The 24,369-nt window shown below is 35.6% G+C and overlaps 1 protein-coding gene across 4 annotated transcripts in view; it reads left to right on the top strand.

The window, feature by feature from the left end:
- Positions 1-24,369, top strand: part of NDST3 (N-deacetylase and N-sulfotransferase 3) — a 200,517-nt gene that overhangs the window by 155,160 nt on the left and 20,988 nt on the right. For all 4 annotated transcript variants that reach the window (XM_032292466.1, XM_032292465.1, XM_032292464.1 and 1 more), the window contains 4 exons: positions 10,011-10,193; positions 12,542-12,638; positions 17,949-18,072; positions 23,279-23,453. In XM_032292466.1, the coding sequence (XP_032148357.1) occupies positions 10,011-10,193; positions 12,542-12,638; positions 17,949-18,072; positions 23,279-23,453 (579 nt within the window). The remainder of the gene's footprint in view (positions 1-10,010; positions 10,194-12,541; positions 12,639-17,948; positions 18,073-23,278; positions 23,454-24,369) is intronic.

The raw sequence follows: 24,369 nt of genomic DNA, 5'->3' as shown, positions 1-24,369 counted from the left end.
AGATGAAGGAGAACTGGGAGAAAACAGTGTAAAAAAGCCAAGGAAGAAGATTTTAAGTGTGATCAACCATGCCAAATGGAGTAGATTGGTTAATGCAATGACTACCAAGTATCCACATGTAGCTAAGAGGCTATAACTTACCTTTGAGAAGGCATTTTCCATGGGGTGGTGGGGACAAAACCCAAGTAACAAGGTACTGAAATGTGAATGGAGGTGAGAGTCAAGTCAGCACCTGACTTTGTATACATTGAGTTAAATTAATTTAACCATTTAACAGATTGAGCTAAGTACTGTTTCTTTGAAGAACTTGGCTGGGTAGGACAGTGGCTAGAAAGATAAAATCTCAAGAGAGAGCCTAAGATGAGAAAGATTCAAATATGTTTTCAGGTATGAGGGAAGGACCAGTGGAGAGGACTGAAAATTGAGGAAACAGGAATATGTGATAGAATAAGATCTCATGGGAGCTGAAAGCAGATGGGATGAAAAGCACTGAGGGATGTATTAGTCTTGAATACAAAATAGAACACCTTTGCTTAACACTCCAGGTGTCAGGAGGAATTTTTAAAAGACAAGTGTGTGTAAAGAAGGACTTGAAAGAGTTCCTGCCTGATGACCAGCACTCTCTGTTAATTAGGGGATGAATAGCTAGGGAAACTAAGGAAAGTAAAAACTGAGCAGAAGGCCTCCAGAGAGGGATGAAAGTTTGAAATAGCTGCTGAAGGGAACAGAAGAGCAAGGTGACAATGAATAAATAAGAAGAATATCCAGTGGTACTAAGGATTCCATTGAGATTGGGGACCATATGCTTATGTGCTATGAATAGCTCCCATTGTGTGTTTTTTCTCTAGCTGTGCTGAACAGTCCATATGCAGAAGTGAACTAATTAAATGGAAAACTGGCCCAACATCTCATATTTGCAGAGCATTGAAAGCAGAAAGATGATCTGGGAATCCAAGGGTAATGGTAGCAGAGAAATTCAAATCATTGCAGATAGAATATTGCCTGATAGAAGAAATGATCAGAAGCACATTAACTGATGCAGAAAAAAAATAAGAGGGTTAAGAGATTGGAAGGCTATCCTGATAAGGGCGGTGAGCTGCTAGAAAGAAACTGTAAATAAGAAATAATGTTTCTCCAAAATAACAATAATATATCAACAAAAAAAAAATAGCTGTTACTGACCAGGTGCAGTGGCTCACACCTGTAATCCCAGCCCTTTGGGAGGCCAAGGTGGGTGGATCACAACATCAAGAAATGGAGACCATCCTGCCCAACATGGTGAAACCCTGTCTCTACTAAAAACACAAAAAGTAGCTGGGCATAGTGGCACGTGCCAAGTGCCAGCTACTTGGGAGGCTGAGGAGGGAGAATTGCTTGAACCCAGGAGGCAGAGGCTGCAGTGAGCTGAGATCACGCCACTGCACTCCAGCCTGGCATACAGCAAGACTCCATCTCAAAAATAACAATTAATAAATAAGTCGGCCGGGCGCAGTGGCTCAAGCCTGTAATCCCAGCACTTTGGGAGGCCGAGGCAGGTGGATCACGAGGTCAAGAGATTGAGACCATCCTGGTCAACATGGTGAAACCCCGTCTCTACTAAAAATACAAAAAATTAGCTGGGCATGGTGGTGCATGCCTGTAATCCCAGCTGCTCAGGAGGCTGAGGCAGGAGAATTGCCTGAACCCAGGAGGCGGAGGTTGCGGTGAGCCGAGATCGCGCCATTGCACTTCAGCCTGGGTAACAAGAGTGAAACTCTGTCTCAAAAAAAAAAAAATAAATAAAATAAAATAAAAATAAATAAGTCTTATTTATTAACCAATTACTATGTAACAGGCAGTGTTTTAAATTTTTTTTTAGCTTTGCAGTTTATTGTAATAACAACCCTGTGAGGTTATTACTATTATTATATCTTTTTGTTTTCATTTAAACAAGTAAAGTACTGAGAGTTTAAATAACTTGCTAAGACTGTAGAGCCAGTAGGTGGGGGAGCTCTCTTTCTTCATCACTGTACAGGCCAAAGTCAAAGACATAAACAGTTTATTTACAAAGGAGTGAGGTTTCACAGAAAACAAAGGGAAATGGACAGTAAGAAAATAAGTAGAGACAAAAGAGGCAGAGTTCAGAAAAAAAGAGCACACAGCGAATGGGGAGAAAGTTAGAGGAGACAAGTTTGAGGAGGCCTACAATTTTAGTGGTGCTAAAAGATTACCAGAATGAGTGACACTGAAAAAATAACTCAGCCTAGATTTTTTCAACTTTGCAAATAAGATTATTGGAGCCAGTTCAAGGCACATACAATATATTACAGGACGTTCAGAGAATAAAGTTGAAAGGTCCTTGCCAGCCTCCAAGGAACTTTGAATCTAGAGATGAATAAAACAAGTATGTTTAAGAAGCACAAGATAAGCCAGGGTCAGAAAATGTCAGAAAGACAAAACTAGATGTTCTAGGGCTCACATTTTTAAAAACAAGGTATTTGCCTAGAGAGATATGAAACAGTGGACATGACACTCTTGAATACATAAAACTGAGCTAAGTAGCAAAGTGAGGCAGCATATTTACAGAGAGAAGAAACTGTATAAACAAAGCCATGGAGAGGCAAGTGCAAGAAATATTGTGAAGCAGCAAGCAAGGCAAGTTGGCTGGTTTACCCTGCACACAGAAGGGGTACAGAAGGGAAGTCTGTAAAGCTAAACTGGGACCATATAATGCCTCAGGTTGACACACTGAACTTTATTCAATTCAAAAGCTAATGAGGCCCTAGGAAATTACAGAATAGGAAATTCAAGCCCAGAGCATCATTAGAATATCCTTTCTGCTCAGAATTTTGTAGTTATTTTTCAGAATGAGACGTGCTCATGTGACGGTATAAAATCTTGACAGTGATGGAACTCATATATTTACACGATGATAAAAATGAAACTTCCAGAGTTTGTTCATTGCCCTACATAAAAATAAGCTGGTTTCCTTACTTTTTCTGTTAAGAGTATTTCTCGTCTGGGGATCTAAGTCAAGGAGGAAGAAGGACAGGAAGTAAATTACAATATACTCTTTCTTTGCCATGTTGCCCTTAAAATGCCATGAAATAAAGCAAAAGTGAATGTGAAAGGCAGCCTTTTAAATAAAGAAATCATAAATAACCCATGCGCCTGAGAGGTACATAGAGAAATGGAGAATTTTGCTTTGGTTAAAAAACAAGATTGACACATAGACACAGTAAAAAATGATAAAGAGGATATTATCACTGACCTCACAGAAATACAAACTACCATCAGAGACTATTTTAAATACCTCGCCACAAATAAACTAGAAAATCTGGAAGAAATGGATAAATTCCTAGACACATACAACCTCCTAAGACTAAACCCGGAAGAAGTTGAATCTCAGACTAGACCAATAACAAGTTCTGAAACTGAGGTAATAATTAATAGACTACCAACCAAAAGAATCCCAAGACCAGACTAATTCACAGCTGAATTCTACCAGAAGTAAAAAGAGGAGCTGGTATCATTCCTTCTGAAACTATTCTAAACAATTGAAAAGGAATGACTTCTCCCTAACTCATCTTAAGAGGCCAGCATCATCCTGATACCAAAACCTGGCAAAGACAAAACAAAAAAAGAAATCTTCAGGCCGATATCCCTGATGAACATCAATGTGAAAATCTTCTATAAAATACTGGCAAACTGAATCCATCCACATATCAAGAAGCCTATCCACCCCAATCCAGTCAGCTTCATCCCTGGGATGCGAGGCTGGTCAGCATACGCAAATCAATAAATGTAATCCATCACATAAACAGAACAAATAACAAAAACGACATGATTATCTCAATAGATGCAGAAAAGGCCTTTGATAAAATTCAACATCCCTTCATGTTAAAAACTTTTAATAAACTGATAGTGATGGAATATATATCAAAATAATGAGAGCTATTTATGACAAACCCACAGCCAATATCATACTGAATGGACAAAAGTTGGGAGCATTGCCTTTGAAAACTGGCCCAAGACAAGGATGCCTTCTCTCACCATGGCTATTCAACACAGTATTGGAAGTTCTGGCCAGAGCATTCAAGGAAGAGAAAGAAAGAAGTAGTCAAGTAAGAAGAGAGGAAATCAATTGTCTCTCTTTGCAAACAACATGATTCTATATTTAGAAAACCCCCATCGTCTCAGCCCAAAACTCCTTAAGCTGATAAGCAACTTCAGCAAAGTCTCAGGATACAAAATCAATGTGCAAAAAAATCACAAACATTCCTATACACCAACAATAGACAAGCAGAGAGCCAAATCATGAATGAACTCCCATTCACAATTGCTACAAAGAGAATAAAACACCTAGGAATACAACTTACAAGGGATGTGAAAGACTTCTTCAAGGAGAACCACAAACCACTGCTCAAAGAAATAAGAGAGGACACAAACAAATGGAAAAACATTCCATGTTCATGGATAAGAAGAATCAATATCATGAAAATGGCCATACTGCCCAAAGAAATTTATAGATTCAATGCTATTCACTTCAAAGTACTATTGACATGCTTTGCAGAATTAGAAAAAAAAAAACTATTAAAATTTCATATGGAACCAAAAAAAAGACATCAGATAGCCAAGACAATCCTAACTAAAAAGAACAATGCAGAAGGTATCACGCTACCTGACTTCAAACTATACTACAAGGCTACAGTAACAAAACAACATGATACTGGTACTGAAACGGACATATAGACCAATGGAACAAAACAGAGGTCTCAGAAATAACAGCACACATCTACGACCATCTGATCGTTGACATACCTGACAAAAACAAGCAATAGGGAAAGGATTCTCTATTTAATAAATGGTGCTGTGAAAACTGGTTAGCCATATGCAGAAAACAAAAACAGGACCCCTTCCTTATTCCTTATACATAACTCAAGATGGATTAAAGACTTAAACATGTAAAACTCAAAACCATGAAAACTCCAGAAGAAAACCTAGGTAATACCATTCAGGACACAGGCATGGGCAAAGACTTCATGACTAAAACACCAAAAGCAATTGCAACAAAAGCCAAAATTGACAAATGTGATTATAATTAAGCTAAAGAGCTTCTGTGCATGAAAAGAAACTATCGTCAGAGTGAACAGGCAACCTACAGAATGGGAGAAAATTTTTGCAGTCTACCCATGTGACAAAGGTCTAATATCCAGAATCTTCAAGGAACTTAAACAAATTTAAAAGAAAAAAGCAAACAACTTCATCCAAAAAATGGGCAAAAGATATGAACAGACACTTCTCAAAAGAAGACTTTTATGCAGCCAACAAATATATGAGAAAAAGCTCAACATCACTGATCATTAGAGAAATGCAAATCAAAACCACATTGAGATACCATCTCATGCTAGTGAGGCTGTGGAAAAACAGGAACTCTATACACTGTTGGTAGGAATGTTAATTAGTTCAATCATTGTGGAAGACAGTGTGGCAATTCCTCAAGGATCTAGAACTAGAAATTTGACCCAGCAATCCCATTACTGGTATATATCCCAAAGGAACATAAATCATTCTACTACAAAGACAAATGCACACATATGTATGTTGCAGCACTATTTACAATAGCAAAGACATGGAACCAACTCGAATTCCCATCAATGATAGGCTGGATAAAGAAAAGGTGGTACATATACAACATGGAATACTATATAGCCATAGAAAGGAATTAGATCATGTACTTTGCAAGGACATGGATGAAGCTGGAAGCCATCATCTTCAGCAAACTAATACAGGAACAGAAAACCAAATACCACATGTTCTCAGTCATGTGAGGGAGTTGAACAATGAGAACACATGGACATAGGGAGGGGAACAACACACAGAGAGGCCAGTTGGGGGATGGGGCCTAGGGGAGGGAGGACATTAGGACAAATGGCTAATGCATATGGGGCTTAAAACTTAGATGACAGGTTGATAGTGCAGCAAACCACCATGGCACATGTATACCTAGATAACAAACCTGTACATTCTGGACTTACATCCCAGAACTTAAAATTTTTTAAAAAAATGAAATAAATAGGATTGAAAAGAATCAGGAGCCAAATGCATATGTCTGTATAAACCATTTCTCTTTTTAGCAATCTTCTGAACATCACCACACATGTGTCAGCAGTACAAAAACCCTCGAAAGGCATGGCCAAGGGCACTTACCAAGTTTTTTTTTTTATGCTATGGACAACTCTAAGTCTAGGATATTGACACATATGTATGAACTTTTAAAATGCATTCAAAAAGGACTACTACAAAGCAACCAATGTGTTTGATGATCTGAATCTTTTCTATGGGAATAAAATACACATTTCTATGGAAAATAAAAATTTCTCTGGGAGGACTGGGTCTAGCCAGATTTTCTCAAACTGCATTCCAATGACAATGCATCAAGACCATTAGGGATGATTAAAATGCAGGTACCACGGCCTCCACCAGACCTAGAAAATCAGAATCTCTGAGTATAAAGACTGGTAATCAGAATGCTTTAAAAGTTCTCAGTTGATTTGTTTGTATCCTAAACCTTTTGAATCTTTGGTCACCCAGAAGGATACTAAAGCAAAACAAAACTTGTTGACAGAGGAAAAAAGTTTGCTGTAATCTCTCTTCTACCTTCTGAATTCTGACTCTTTTCATGAACAAAATTTAAAAGAATGAGCAGCATATTTATATTTGCACCCTCAGAATGAAGCAAAGCATCTGGCAAATAGAAGAATAATCAGAAAAAATATTTGTAGATTTAAACTGAGGAGAATGGTCATGAAAGGCATAGTTTATAATAAATAACATACTTTCTTTTACATCCATACTTCCTCTCCTCTTCCAGCCTTCTCCAAAGAAAGAGAATATTTACTGTATTTTCAACAGTGTTTGCACTAGGACCTATATTTTGCTTTTTGTTCTTGGTAGTGATCCATGCATTCTCTCATACCTGGGCTTAATAAAGTCACAGGATTGATGCTAGAAAATATGGGTTAAGCTTCCTACATTTTTCTCTTAGTTACACTTTGAAAAATGGTATCTGTTTCCTTTCTCATAACGTGTGTGGTATTTGACATTTACCTTTTCCCTTTTACAGAAAAAAAAATTCACAGATAACCATCTTGCTATACACATCCGTGTCTTGCAGACTAGAAAGAATTTTTTCAGTTGTTAATCAAATAAACATTATGCCTTCAGCAGAGTTTCCAATGATTTGAGTTTTAAGCAGCTAATTAGTCTTTTTAATGACAACTAATTACTCATAGTGTGTTTATGGCAAAAATAGTTTTATAGATGCAATTGTCACTTCTATTGACACTTTTCTTCTCATTGGAATCTTCAAGTGCAATAAAAATAATTTATTTTGACCCATTTCATCTTTTTAAAAAAAAAAAAAAAAAAACAACAACAAATAAAACCACAGTCCTTAAGTACTCTTAAAATTGTAAAAGTATCATCTTTAGGAAAAGAATAATATCTACTTCTCCTAAACTAGCAGCCTTTTGTTTCTTTCTATGCTGTACAGAAATTGTTGTCAGGTGAGGAATTGCCAAGAGGTGAAATGACATTATAAATGTCACAGGTCAGTACATAGGTAAGGAAGAAATGCTGTCTGGAAAGCAAGCTAACTTTTTGACCAAAACATTCTTGTTATATCTGTTTTTGCCAATTCTGTTGCTTAATGTGTATACCTTCCTAATTAAAAAATAACAAAGAAAACTTAGAGAGGTTACATGTACAGCAAAAGATAGGCAATATTCCACGTCTAGAAAAAAATACTGTGATTCATGAAAAAAAGTTCAAAAAGAAATTGAAATATATTGCATCCTGACAAACCATACTCCCTTAAAGCTTTGCATTTCTTTAGGAGCACAAAACAAATCTTAGGTGAGAGTCCAGAGTCTAAGAGGGTCATAAGGTGACATGCCTTACAAAGACATTACTAGACCATCCTTTAGCTTATGGTGCACCTCGCATTGTATTAAAGTGGGAATATTAAAACAAACTTGAACATCTGGGAAAAGTTCCATGCTTTGAAGCTATGTAGGTTTTCTTTTACAGGACTAAGTTCAACACCTTATAAGTATCACCTTAATTCTTGCAAATCAGGTTCAGTTTGATGAAAAGCAATGTCCCTAACAAGCTCATAACTCATTTTGGGTTGTGTCTGTCTTTATCAGAAAGAGTAGCACTTTTTTACTTTCTACAGTCATGCAGGTAGAGAGTGGCTCTCTGCTTTAATAGTCAGAATAAAATGTTTTCTTAGGTTAAAAACTGAATTCAAGCCAAGCACAGTGGCTCAGGCCTGCAATCCCAGCACTTTGGGAGGCCAAGGCAGGCGGATCACCTGAGGTCAGGAGTCCTGACCAACATGGAGAAACCCCATCTCTAAAACAATAAATAAATAAATAACAAAAATAAAATAAAGTGAATTCAGAGGGATTTCAAATGTATTAGTATCACGGGGTCATATAGCATCTCTGTTTCCCATTTTCTGTTCCATGCAGATATTATTCAAGTAAAATGTAACACATATAGACTTACTGACAAATCTTTCATAAAAATAAAGCAAGAAATTTGAACTTACTAACTAGGTTAAAAACACATGCTTTTTAATTGCTTTTTCTTTTTAATTAGGAGAAAGGGTGACCAGAAGTATTATTTTGCTACCTTATTGAGCTACATTGAAAAATGTGGCATGTAAAACAAATCAGCAAAGACTACCTCCAACAAATGTTAGAAAAAAACTTCCAAATTTAAGAATGATTTTCATAAGTTTCTCAATCACCTAATGTTCTGATAAATTTTACAGGAGAAAAAGAGGAAATTTAAGTCACAGAAGTGAAGGTACTATTAAAAAATAACCAGAAGTTTTAATTTTAAGTCTCATTTTTTAGAAAGACCCAAATCAGTAAAAGTCTTACTTCCCAATTCTGTGACTGCATTGGTCCGCTGGTACAGATAGTTATTTTGCTTGCAAAAATTCAAAGATTTAATATACATTCAGGCAGAGGGAATAGAAATACAAATATTCTTCATCACATGAAGGCTTTAATGTAAAAGCCTGCAGGATTTGTTCCATAGCATATAATATTACTATTTCCACTTATTCATAGTTGTTAATTACATTTTTATTTATTGTATTAAATCTTAATATAACTTTTTCTCTCATCTCTGTCATATTACCTCAGTAAATTTTCTTGAATATTTCTTTCAGCCTCTTAATGAATGACCTGTTAAATTCATTATTATGACTATAATAAACCGTTACTACTTTCACATGACATTATATATTTTAGGAAAGTATTATCATCACATAAATTATTTTATGATCTTTTTTATAGCAGCATAAATGCCACAATGGTTTTATCATTAAAAACCTCATACAGAAGAATTCATTTGCCAACACTAACCAACAAAAATTATTTGTATTCACTTAAAGCAGTGGCTTTAAAAATACCCATTCTACATCTACATCCCAGACCAACACAATCTAACCTACAGAGTTCAAATTTATTTTTCCACACTTGCTGTGATTTTTTTTTTCAATGCATGGATTCAATGTAGGTCAGCTGCTTCCATAGGAAGTGTCAGTTTTATCTAGCCAACCATTAAATATTTTTCTTAAAGGAGGTGTTTTATATTGGGAATAATGGAACTAAAGAATATGAAAAATGGCATGAGAAACATATAGGTTATTTTATTCAGCATCAGTCTTGTACCAACATGGGTATATGCAGCTACTGATATTGAATGTATTTTTTGTTATGAAATATATGAAAATTTCAGGGAAAAAAATCCTCAAGTCCTGCTGATAACACATCCTCCAGTACGTGTTAATATAATTAGGGTTTTGGGGATATGTCGCAAATCCAAAAACACACCATGAATTGAAACCCTATGCCAACTACTTAAGAAAAAAAACTTGCATCACTGTGATTATTCTGCCCTCTAGTGTAAAGTAAATGGTATTTACACTGAAGTTCATTTGCTTTTTTCAGATCAGCATTTTCATGACACATTTGTCCAACTATGGGAATGACCGACTGGGATTATATACATTTGTTAATCTGGCCAATTTTGTGAAGAGCTGGACCAACCTGCGACTTCAGACCCTGCCTCCAGTACAACTGGCCCACAAGTATTTTGAGCTGTTTCCTGATCAGAAAGACCCTCTCTGGCAGGTAAAATTAATTCAATAATTGATATAACCAATTATTCCAGGAACATAGTTCTGTGAGATATCCCAAATCTGAAAAGTGAAGGCATCTGAAAAAAACTACATTTTGGAAATGTTAGATTTGAGAAACTACTCCTTCCTAAACTGTCATCTTCTATCATGGTGACTACATATTGCACCCAATTCCCTGTTCTCTTGCACATTCAGAATTATGGGATTCAGAAAGCTCAGTGACGGATTCACTGGATGTGATGTTTTCAATCAGGAGTGAGAGATAAATCTACAGATTGCAATAGGCTGCAAGAGTAGAAGATGATAAACAGATTGTTAGGCAGGTAGCCTTTGAACACATCCCCATATCTCCAATGACTAAACCATAGAGGATCTCCGAGAAGAGTTCAGAACTGACATCTGCCTTCTTAACCATGTCGTACACCAACAGCCAACAGCCACAGAATGTGAACAGCTTTCAAGAGTATTAATTGGGGATTAATATGGGGGAAAGCATTTCATGGGAAAATCACTGAGCTTAAGATAAAATACCACATTTATATGGCATATTCAAATGGTTCCGAAGGTAACCTAGATATGAAAGCATAGAGTCTTATGTATCATAGAATTGCAGGAACAACTTTGAATTTAAATTGTCCACTCTATGATCTGTGAAAAATAATAATTTTGGGAAATAATTACCTATTGCTTACTGTATGTCCAACTGGGCACTTTACATGTGTTAACTCATTTAATCCTCACAACTACCTTAAGTGGTAGGTACAGTTATGATTTGCATTTACAGATAAAGAAACTGAAGCACAGAAAGGCTGAGTCAATTAAGCAAGGTCACATGGCTAGTGTGTGGTGAAGCAGGAATCAGTTATAGACCATCTGGCTCCAAATGTTGTACTTCTTAATCACTGCTCTAAACACTACTAGAGAACAGACAGAGCTGATGGTAAAACAATAACGATCTTCAGAAGCAGAACTCAGTAAATTCCACAAACTGAAGTTGTTAACTCTGAACTTTATATTCAATGCATTCAGATTGAAGTTTTTAACTCTGAACTTTATATTCAAAGCATTCAGCTTTCAACCCTAAGTTAATAGCCTCCTGCGCACAAACAGATAACTCCAAGAAGAGACATAACTGCCCATATAGCAGGTTAAAGTTGTTGGTGTGGACTTATGACTGCATATTACTTTTTGGTTGTTTTAACAAGCATTTTTTCGTTTTAACCACCACAAAATGTCACCAAATGTTAGCCAATGGAAAGGCATGCAATTTTCCTGCTAATTTAACCTCATTTTTAAACTGAAATCTTTATTATTTCAGGCAATAAGTTTTAAACTGTTTTTTTTTTTTTTTTCAGAAGAACAGCCAAAAAGAATAATCTCACTTTAGTCTTAACATCTGTTAGTTATTAAAAATAAGCAGAAGGCTTATTTAACTTCATGTATCTATGGTATTAATTGACTAGAAATAAAAAGTGGTACTGTTTGCCCATTCCTGGAATATTAAAGGGTACTGTAATTCTTCCTCCTTTTCTACATAATTTATACTCTGCTCTAAAAATGAAGGGTGTTCTAAATAGGACTTGCACGGTGGGTGTTGGTGTGAAATATTATAGGCCAAAAGCAGAATCCCTAAGGTAGCAAATTGCCCTCATTATGCCCTTTTTGCTAAAATTTAGGACTTTCTACCATCATAATTACATTTTTAGATAAACATTTATCAACCTTTGAAGGCAGCTGCAAAGTATCTGCCGTCTCTTTAGTATTATTTTGGCAAGATCCCTATCCCTTTGAAGCACAGCTGGAAAGCTCAAAGTTACTTAGAATAAAAATCTGACATCTTATACTTCAGTTATATATTGAATACTGAGAATGTATCATCTTTTAGGTTAGCAGGAAGCATAGTCTCCACCCAGTAAGCTAACCATTTTATATATATATATACATATATATATATATATATATATATATACATATATATATATATATAAAATATATATAAGCTATTATATATATATATATAAAATAACTATTATATATATATAAAGAGAGAGAGAGAGAAGCTGCTAGTAGCTGATTAAACTCTTTGTGCTATGAGACTGTTGACCCAAAGCGGAAATACTTCCTCTCTCCAACCTCCCTCTGTAGACTCTCAACCTCAAGATGGAAAGGAGTTGTTCAGAACTTCCATGATGCTACTTCAGTGCTTTCGTCTTTTAAAACAGCCTTATTTTTTTATCCCAGTGCTTCCTGGTATACCTTTAAAGAACACACATTAGAAAAGCTGGCCCACAATGGACACAATCTTGAAAAAAAGTATCTCTATGTTCTTCTCCCGTTTAGAATCCTTGCGATGACAAACGCCACAGAGACATTTGGTCTAAAGAAAAAACTTGTGATCGCTTACCTAAATTCTTGGTAATAGGACCCCAGAAAACTGGTGAGAACTTTTTATGTTGTGATTAACCAGTGTAAAATTCCTGATGACTAGACAATGAGTTCTTGTCACAATAAGTTCATAAACTTCCCATAACTGCTAATGAACGAACATGTTTTTCTCCGACATAATTTTCATTCAGCTGAGTAATGTACCTAAATGCTTATCAAAGTGTTTTTAAGTGAAAAGAATAAAGCAGATGTCACAGCATTCAGATGTCCACCAGTCAATTTGGTGGCACAGGTAATTTTTTCCCAGATACTTCAATTGAAAAGCATTGTACTTAGCATTTCTAAAATCAAAGCTAATCACTGACAGGATTGTATCAAAAGTCAAGAGGGACACATACAAGTATCTATAACTTTTTATAATAAATCCCTTCTAGAAAAATAGTCCCTTAGGCTGCCATTTTCCTAACATTGTTTATTTGTAAACTATTTCTTACAGAGATGACTATTTTCTAAAAGTCTAAAAGATGTTTGACAAGCAGAATTCCTAGACATACACAAAACTTTGTGCTAAGAAAGGTGTTTATTCATACCCAGGAGAAATCTTTTTTCCCTTTTCTTAAATTGGTGTGCAATTTTTCCCCGATAAACTTCTTGTTTCTAAGAATCAGTATTAAAATGAAGCCCCATGGAAGCTTTAAACTACCAGACATTCATCTGTATCCTGCATGATAAATTATTTGGGGCCCTTGGTTTCTGGCTTCACAGAATACAGCCTTTACAATCTTATTTTTGCTAAGGGAAATACATTCCCTCTCCTCAATGATCTAGAAATAACTGAGGAAAGTTCTGTGCAATGTACACAGGGAGTTTAGCGTATTCATTTTTTTCTTAATGTCATTTGCAGATATCAATCTGAAAACAATAAATATTACAAATATTTATACTTTTCTTGTCCTACTTCACTTGTCCTTATCTATCTAAAGTCAAAAGGCAACTAGGACAACATTTAAACTAAAATCTCTTCGGTGAACTCCCTCTGTCATCATATAACCTTGTCAAGACTGATCACATCCTGAAGGCTTTCTAAAGCATTTTGCTTTGAAAGTGCTACAGGATTCACTTCCTCTTGTGTTGTGCTGGATATGCAGACATTTTGATATCATGGTTAGATGGTAGAATTATTACTTGTCCTCTTAAACTCAATTGGATTTCCAAATATTTGCTACAATTTGGATATGACATTTGTCATTGGAAAAGACTTTTTATAGAACTTGATTCTTTATAGAAATTGATTTTTTCCCAGTTTTGTTGACATATAATTTACATGCAATAAAATCCACCCATTTTAAATGTACAATTAGCTGAAGTCTGAACATTGTGCACAGTTGTGTCTACCACATTCGAGATACAGTTGTTAGCCTAAGAAAATCTCTCCATGTCCCTTTGCAGTCTATCCCCTCCATCCACCACATCCCCAGCCACAAGCAACTACTTTCTACCACTACAGTTTTGCCTTTTCTAGAACTTCATGTAAATGGAAGCATGTAGTGTGTCTTTTGCATGTGATTTCTTTCATTTAGCATACTTTTGAGATTCATGTTGCTGTAGATAGCCATATTTTATGAAACTGATTTTTTAATTATTTTCTTGTATCAGTCACATGAAAATTAAATAACTTCATTCTTAACTGTAATTTTGTGAAAAGTATTTTTTTGGGCCAGGCCTGGTGGCTCATGCCTGTAATCCCAGCACTTTGGGTGGTCGAGGCAGGTAGATCACCTGAGGTGAGGAGTTCAAGACCAGCCTGACCAATATGTGAAACCCCGTCACTACTAAAAATACAAAAATTAGCCAGGCATGGTGACATGAGCCTGTAGTCCCAGGTACTCGGGAGGCTGAGGCAGGAGAATCGCTGGAACTTGGGAGGCAGAGGTTGCAGTGAGCCAAGATCACACCACTGCACTCCAACAGAGTAAAACTCTGGACAACAGAGTAAAACTCCATCTCAAAAACTATATATCTTTTTTCTGGATAATTTTGCACAGATTTCTAGTTATCTGCATATTCAAATATTTTTCAGTGTGGAAGCTGACAAAAATATAAAACTGAAGATTTATAGGTGGTTATTTAAGAATGTATCTATGATTATGTAGTTGAGTTACCACTGATAACGTATATATGCAGGACAGTTTATTTAGACCCAGTAATACATATAGGTAAAGACAGAATTCATAAACCAGAACTTAAAATTTTTTTAACACTGATAAATTGCATTATACCTTTTATTGACTATGTAAAATAATTAGATTACATTCATTTTTCCTGTTTGTCTAATTAATGCTGGTCATGAAAGGCTACTAAAAGTGAACTAAATATATTTAATACAATTTTTAAAAATAAGATCCAGAAAAGAATGTTTTCAGTTGATCTAAGAAAGAAATTAATCTGTTTTTCATTCTCACATTATAATGGCAATACTTATTTCCAAAAAGATTATTTTTAATTTTAAAAATGCCTCATGCATATAAACTATTAAATCTCAAGTACCTGAGATTAAATTGTATTTAATATATTTATTATAATGCTAAGTTACATCTCAATAAAGTTTTTATCTGGAAAAATACCCTTTATGGCACTCTTTAGGTGCTTTCACATAGGTTACCTCATTGATCCTCATAAACCCTGATAGCTAAGCATTTTCTTCCCCACTACACAGATGGAAAAACTAAAACTCATGAGAAGTTAAATATTTTTTGTTCAAATTCACACAGCTGGTAAGTACAAGAAATAAAAATCCTGATCCTAGAATTTACCTAACTTCAAAGAACATGCTCTTTCTATATTACCATGGATTTCATGTAATGGAGCATCTTTTCCTCCAATAAATTTTAGATATTGCTTCACAGTTATTCAAAGTCAGTGATTCTCAAGGGTGGTTGCCAGACCAGCAGCATAAGCATCACCAGAGAACTTAATCAGATAAGTGTAAATCCTTGGGTTATAACAAAGACTTGCTGAATCAGAGATACTGGGGAAGAGCTGAGCTATCTGTGTTTTAACAAGCCCCCCATATGAATCTGATGCATGTTAGTTGGAGGACCACTATTTTAAGGCATGCTTGTGAAGAACATTTTTACTCTGTATATTATAGATTACTATGTTTTATTCCCTATAATGATGTATGATTATAGACAAAGTGTTCATTGTTTGGCTCAGATGTAATATAGGAAGACTGCCTCTTTCAATTTATTTTTTAAGACAATATTGCCATTGACAGAATTATTTTAACTATTTTTCTATTGTATAGATATGGTAGATTTTAGTAAATAAATACTAAAGAAAGCTTAACTTATAAATATTTAAATAGTATGTATTTACTTAAATATTACCATATTTGTACTATTTAAGCAAATCAACACTAAAATACTACTTTACTACCATATTAATACTATTTAAGGGCTGGGCACAGTGGCTCATGCCTGTAATCCCATCACTTTAGGAGGCCAAGGCAGGTGGATCACCTGAGATCAGGAGTTTGAGACCAGCCTGACCAACATGGTGAAATGCTGTCTCTACTAAAAATATAAAAATTAGCTGGGCATGCTGGCAGGCGCCTGTAATGAGGCTGAGGCACGAGAATCACTTGAGCCCAGAAGGAGAAGGTTGTGGTGAGCTGAGATCACACCATTGCACCCCAGCATGGGTAACAGAGCAAGACTCCATCTCAAAAAAAAAAAAAAAAAAAAAAAAAACTATTTAAGTAAATACTAGCATATTGATGATATTTAAATAAATACTATACTATCATATTAATACTATTTATACCATTATTTAATTAGTATTATTAATAATATATTAATGCCATTTAAGTAAATAAATACTAAAGAAAACTTATTGAAAGAAAATTCAAAATTTTGTACAAATGGGAACATGACGTAATTACTAAGCAAAATTAGAGTAGCAATTTCTCCAAGTGAGAGAAATAAGGCCATGTCTTATTACTATTGCTAGCTATTGCCTTGGAATATAATTAACAAGTGCTGCTCCACAGATTGTGTAATAGTGTAAATAAGAGTATATTTCTCTCTTCGGAGTAGCCAATACCTATGAATGCTTTTATGATCTTAAAAACACAGTCAGTTACGAGTATTACATACATGGTTAAATTTTGACAAACCGAACCCAAACTGCCTTACTTTCTCTTGTACCAATCTGACCAAGCTACACACTTTATCTCCTCATTTAGGCTTATAAAACACTAATCGTACAGTTTATGACATTGCTCACTTTTTGAAAAATCATACCCTTGCTCCCCAATAGTCACAAATATATATGAGTACCTGTGATATGTAATTCTCTTCCCTATTGAATGCAAATTTTATGTTATGTCACTAAGAAAGGGCACAATTTTTTTCAAATTTAGCAATTTAAACAATTTTTGACACTACTTTTATAAAAATATAAGTACATTCAAGCTTACGCAAATTTGTTGAAAGATTAAATTCTGTCTTAAGTTTTAGTAGCTTTCATAGGCCTCAGGAAGAACTTAATATGAGAACCCAAGTATTGATTTTGGTAATGTAATATATTAAATAATAATATATTGCCTTTATATAGTGCCTTATTACTGTCAAAATGTCTTCAGGTACATGTCCTTTCATTCTCAAAGAAAATCTATGAAATAAGCAAGGCAGGTGATTTTCCATTAAGAAAGCTGAGACAGGCCAGGTGCGTGGCTCACTCCTGTATTCTCAGCACTTTGGGAGCCCGAGGTGGGAGGATTGCACTAGCTCAAGCATTCAAGACTAGCTTGAGCAACATAGCGAGACTTCATCTCTACTAAAAATAAAAAAAACTTTACAAACTCAGCCAGGCTCAGTGGTACATGCCTATAGTCCCAGCTGTTTGAGAGGCTGAAAAAGGAGGATCCCATGAGCCTGGTGTTGAGGTTGTAGTGAGCTATGATTCCACCACCACACTCCAGCCTGGGCAACATAGTGAGACACTGTCTCAAAAAAAAAACAAAAAAGAAAAGAAAAAGAAAGCTGAGACAAACAGACGCTAAAAGACAAAGACACAGACAAATCAGTCATTGAGCTGAGATCGAAAGCCAGTTCTCTCAATCTCTGCAACAGGCCTCTTTTCTCAAAGAAATTGAGAAAAATCTCAATCTCTAAAAAAATCTCCATTTTTTTAGAACCTGCTTCTATTAAACTGCTGATTATCTATTCAATTTATTTCAAGGAATAGTTATAACAAATCTGTTTGGGTCATTGTAATATTTATTAACGACTTTAAAATGCTAGTCATAGGAAATTGTGTTTTCATTTAATTAATTTCTAAACCTCTATTGTCTTTCCAGGTACCACTGCTTTGTATTTGTTCCTGGTTATGCATCCTTCCATCCTTAGTAACTCCCCCAGCCCAAAAACCTTTGAGGAGGTACAGTTCTTTAATAGAAATAACTACCACAGGGGGATTGATTGGTAAGATGGGTTATTAGTATAAATCTAAAAGTATATGTACTGTGTACAGTATAAACTTAGCACTAATATTTAGAAACATGTAAGTTTGTAGTCACAAATAAAAGTTAACCTCTGCGCCTTGGAAATTGATTGAATATCATAAAGGAGCTCAGAAATTTTTCAGAACAAACTCTCCTAAGTTTATAAAGGGATTTGTTTCCCCAAGAGGATCATATATAATTTCAATTGGTATTAATTTTATTTGATGGTAACTACAGATATTAAGTCAGAATAATAGCATAATATTCAGAAATTTCATTCCTCTCTACTCGTAAGGAAAAAAAATTTTCATATATTTTTCTTCTTGTGCACTTTTAAGTGACGCTATAGCCAATATATGTAATATTAAGTGACGCTATAGCCAATATATGTAATTTTCTATCTTCTTTAGCACATAAATAAAAATAAATAAAACTAGAAATGTTTATATATTACATGAATAATCAAAGCCATAAAAAAACCTATCAATAATACACAAGAATTAATTTTTGCCTTTGAATGAAATTAGAAATATGTCAACCATCTGAAGAAAACACTTAAAAAGTAAAAATAACAGAATACACAAAATACAGTCACGTAGTAGAGCTAGATGGTACAAACTAACGTGTTCATCATAAAGTGTATCTAAAGGTCTTGCTATGAAGATACGCTGGACAGAGAGTGGTATAAAGGAGTGAATTATAATAATTCTACAGCATAAATATATTTTGCATGTATTTTAGCATAGTCATATATAGTAACCTCTGTTGTCAAATTGCATGATCTCAATTTTAAAATTATCAACCCCTGAAGAGCTGCTTGTGAACAGTCCAAATGAAAAGAAAAAGAAATGGATTGAGCATAATTTGAGCACCTACTAGGATTTACATATATTCTAATTGTTATATATTTCACTACCAACTTTTCAGTTCAGGGTATGATATTGTGTTGTATTAAATAACAGCTGAGAAATCAAGAAACCATCAACAATGGCCAGGCACAGTGGCTCACATCTGTAATCCCAGCATTTTGGGAGGCTAAAGTGGGTGGATCACTTGAAGTCAGGAGTTAGAGACCAGCCTGGGCAACATAGCAAGAACCCATCTCTACCAAAAATACAAAAATTAGACAGGCATGATGGTGTGCACCTGTGGTCTCAGCTAACTTGAGAGGCTGAGACGGGAGGATTACCTGAGCCCAGGGAGGTTGAGCCTGCAGTGAGCTGTGACTACAGCACTGCACTCCAACCTGAGCAACAGAGTGAGTCACTGTCTCAAAAAAAGAAAAAGAAGAGAAACCATCAGTAGTTCAGCTGTATTTGGCCACTGATTCAAATATGTATGCCAGTATATAATTACAGAATAAAATGATGTTAACATCAGGACTAAAAGGACTGAATAAAAACTGCTTTGGAGGTGGACAGGAATGTATTAGCATTACATTCCTGTCAATACTTGGATTGTCTAGGACTTTTTATCAAAAAACATTTTTGAAAAATTCATGGTAAAAGATTTTTACAAGTTATTAATTTTTTACCATAAATGTTTTATAAATATGTTTTGATCATCATGTGGATGGGTACTCTAATAAGAACAAAAATCCTGCCAGGCATGGTGGCTCATGCCTGTAATCCCAGCACTTTGGGAGGCTGAGGCGGGCAGATCACCTAAGGTCAGGAGTTCGAAACCAGCCTGGCCAACATGGTGAAACCCTGTCTCTACTAAAAATACAAAAATTAGCTGGGCATGGTGGCACATGCCTGTACTCCCAGATACTCATGAGTCTGAGGCAGGAGAATCACTTGAACCTGGGAGGTGGAGATTGCAGTGAGCCAACATCATGCCACTGCACTCCAGCCAGGGTAACAGAGCAAGACTGTGTCTCCAAAAAAAACTAAAAGGTCCCTTAAGCAGTTTACAAGGAGATGACATAAATAAGTAAAAAGCTAAAAAGCAATGAAATATTCTAAATATAACTCATTAAAACCACCAAATACATATACTTTTGATTGACAAATTATGTTTACAAAAGGCAATTGATGCAATTAACAAAAAACAGTAATTGCAAATGTCAATCTGTAGCAATAACTACAGCTTTATTCTTGATGACATCAAATGTTTTCAAACCCTCAGAATGGCTTTGCCTCTCTATGAGGCATCAGCACCTTAGCAGTCCTGTTGGGACTGTGATGTCACAAGTTGAAGATTATGAAGATTATGTGGTCTCAGAGTGCCAGGGTCACCTAAAGAATTAACCCAGAGACAGTTAGTTAATCTGAATGTGTAGATCTGCTTTTTTGGAGAACTGGATAAAACCAGCAGCCTAAGCACAAGCTTAGGGCACAAGTAAAGTAGAGCATATGAAAATTTAAAAACTTTATCTTTGACAGTCAACATTTGCAGTCACACAATTTAAGAAAAATGTTTGACTTATGCATACATGTAAATTTGATGTTTCATGATTTGGTCTTATTATTTTTAGTTACATAGGAACTTACTGGAGGCCTGAAGTAGTATGTAGAAAGCCATGAAATCCTATCAGCATTTAGAACTTCTAAACATTGTAATCTGGCTTTAAGGAAAATCCCGTGCCTGTAATCCCAGAACTTTGGGAGACTGAAGCTGGTGTATCACCTGAGATCAGGAGTTCAAGACCAGCCTAGCCAGCATGGTGAAACCCCATCTCTAGTAAAAATACAAAAATTAGCTGGGTGTGGTGGCAGGTGCCTGTAATCCCAGCTACTTGGGAGGCTGAGGCAGGAGAATTGCTTGAACCTGGGAGGTGGAATTTGCAGTGAGCTGAGATCACACCACTGCACTCCAGCCTGGGTGACAGAATGAGACTCCATCTCCCAAAAAAAAAAAAAAAAAAAAAAAAAGGAAAGAAAGACTCAGTGTCAACCCAAATAACAAATAAATGTGGGGTATTGCAAAAAATTCCATTTTTCAGGTAAAAGAAAATGCTGAAGTTTTATGTTTTATAGAAGTAGAAAAACTTAAGGGAGACAGGCATTTACTTTTAACCCCCAATTTGTTAAAACACTCCGGTTTGCTCACTAATTTTTTTAATAACTTCAATTTACATTCTCTAAATGTGAGCCTTTTGCAGAGCTTCCAGGTCCCATACTAAAAATATGAACCTTTTATTTACTTCTCTATTCATCAAACATCTTTCAAGTGCCTGTAAGTGCTAGCAACTACACTAGAAAAATGCAGCACCAGGCACAGTGGCTCACGCCTGTAATCCCAGCACTTTGAGAGGACAAGGCAGGCAGATCACAAGGTCAGGAGTTTGAGACCAGCCTAACCAACATGGTGAAACCCTGTCTCTACTAAAAATACAAATATTAGCTGGGCGTGGTGGCGCACACCTGTAATCCCAGCTACTCAGGAGGCTGAGGCAGGAGAATCACTTGTACCCGGGAGGCAGAAGTTGCAGTGAGCCAAGATCTGGCCACTGCACTACAGCCTGGGAGACAGAGTGAGACTCTGTCTCCAAAAAAAAAGTAAAGAAAAATCCAGACATATAGGCAAACGAGTTGCACCCTGCCCTCTCCATCAGCCCCTGGGGCCTGGCAAAATCAACACATTATAGGTCCAAGATATAGACCTGCTTGAGGATGTTTTCAAAGACTAAACTGTTCCAAATTAAAAGTCTTCCAGGAAGGTGGGACAGGTTTAAGAAGCTAAAATTTCTGCTCTTTTTTGTGATTTTATGAAGCCTTTTCTCGGAACAAGCAAGCTTGAGACAAGCTTGGACCAAATAAGATACCACTAGACACTTTAAATAATCTTAGCACTTCTGAAACCAGTGTGAGCTTCTACATAAGGAGCATCCTGAAATTTGGCACTTTCTGTAAATAGAATATACACCAGAACAAATAGCACATCAAATCTTCCAGAAATTTTTGTGTATCTCTTTCTCCGTAAAGGGGTGCCAGAATTATGTATCACCAACAAGCCAATTCCAGACAACATAAAAGGATTTTACTGCTCTGAATCTCAAGATACCACTGTGTTGCACCAGCTAAACTTTGCAATGTGTTAACAACTGGAATCCTACCAGAAGCTTTATCATGTTTTAGGATATGATCTCACATTCAAAAATTTATGAAAATCTCATGTGATCTTTTGGTCAAAAGAAAACAAGACACTGTAAAAAAATAAAACAGGTCATTGCATGAATGTTAATGACTTTTTGTTCAGTAATTATTGAACTACCTTGTCTTGGTAGCCCAGTGTCATAATGGTTTATGATTGGAAGGGGGTGGCAGTGGAGGCTGAGGCCATTGTCATAAAATTTAAGAATCCCTAGAAGCTATATTTTTACAGTCTCTCTAAAAAAAAAAGCCCTTTTCCTCTAAAAGATGTTCCTTAGTGCTTCAGAAATATTTCTTGTCCTATGCAGAATTAGTTATATTTGACAACTTTTATTCAGGTGGAACATTAAACAAAATCCTAAATTTCAGTGCTTGACCCTACAGATATCCCTGTGTTGATTCTGCTGGTAATTTGAATTATCTCTACCTATAAGGATATAGAACATGACCTTGGGAAATTTGTTAAGATTTTATATTTGGAATGTACATACTTTTTAAATTTCTCCCATAATTATTCTAAAGGAGAACATAAGTGGCTCTATATGATAAAAATTAAGCAAAAAAGCAGTATTTATACCAGATATGCTCTGCACCTTTGACACTATGTGATTAAATATAACACTGGCACAATACATGGAAAAGAAATTATTTCACTTGCAATAAAGTAAAAAATATCTCCTCTAAATCCTTTTAAAATGCCTGAACTGAACATATCATCTGTTTTAATAAAAATTTTTTTGTTTGAGTGCTTGAATTTTTCTCTGTACAGTGTTTCTACCTTCAGACACATTTGATATAGTTAGGCTAATTACTGCTGCAGTTTGATCACTATGTTTCTACATTTTTGTTATCTATTTTTTCCTGATATTAAGCAAAATACAAAGAAAATGTACCTCAAAAAACATCTTCCAAACACATTATTAGTGTTCTGGGTAGTTTTCTCTTGCTAACTATAGAGGACAAATGCTGTAAAGAAAAAGGCTTTTATTTAGGAAACAGATGAATTTGTGGGACACTTTTAACATCTTTGGTCACCAGAATATGAGTATAAACCAGAGTCTTATTTTGAGAAAAATATTCCTTTTCTAGGTATATGGATTTCTTCCCAGTCCCATCTAATGTCACCACTGACTTTTTGTTTGAGAAGAGTGCCAATTACTTCCACTCAGAGGAAGCCCCTAAAAGAGCTGCTTCTCTGGTTCCCAAAGCCAAGATCATCACCATTCTCATTGACCCTTCAGACCGAGCTTACTCTTGGTACCAGGTAAGGAAAATGCAAACAGAATCCAACAGGGAGAAGGGGAGTGTGGACAATGGAGCATCATTTTTAGCAATAGCCACTACCTCAGGTTTTCACAAAAGAGATTTGCTAGTTGTTTGAGATCTACAGAAAAATGGATATGTTTTTCTTAATTTCCATTGAGAAATTTCCTCCATTTTTTCTTATTAACTTAATCGATTCATTTAATAAACTGTATTAATGCAATAAAAGAAATGAAATTAAAATATAAGAAAATATTTACTTTTTTATATCTCTGCTTCTATATATCTACATTTTAAAGGTAATAATTTAAAATCATTATTTTTTCATCTAATTCATGTGTAATCTATAAAGAGTCAGATAGCAACAATTTCAGTCTTTGTGGGTTATACAGTCTCTGAGGCAATTATGCCATTGTATTTCAAAAGGAGCCATAGACAATATGTAAATGCATAAGCACTGCCATGTTCCAATAAAACTTTACTGAACAGGCAGTAGGCCATAAATTGCTGACCCTAGCTCTAAAAGAGCTTAAATAACTGCTTGTACTAAAGAGACAGCTTAGTGGCAAAGCTAATATAAGAATTTTTAGGCTAGGTATGGTGGCTTATGCCGGTAATCCAAGTACTCTGGAAGGTAGGAAGATTTTTTGAGCCCAGCAGTTCAGGTGGGAGGATTGTTTGAGCCCAAGAGTTCAAGACCAGCCTTAGCATCATAGGCAGACTGTCTCTACAAATAAGAAAAATTACCCAGGCCTGGTGGCACATGCCTGTGGTCCCAGCTACTTGGAAGGTTGAAGTGGGAGGATCACCTGAGCCTGGGAAGGTTGGGGCTGCAGTAAGCTGTGACTGCACCAGGTACTCCAGCCCAGACAACAGAGGGAGACTGTCTCAAAAAAAAAAAAAAAAAAAAAAAAAAA

This window comes from Sapajus apella, unplaced genomic scaffold (genome assembly GCF_009761245.1).
Source record: "Sapajus apella isolate SASKATOON/1434 unplaced genomic scaffold, GSC_monkey_1.0 scaffold27, whole genome shotgun sequence".
NCBI classification, from domain to species: domain Eukaryota; kingdom Metazoa; phylum Chordata; class Mammalia; order Primates; family Cebidae; genus Sapajus; species Sapajus apella.
Note: the sequence above shows the minus strand (reverse complement) of the source record. Positions and strands in the feature narration are given on the sequence as shown.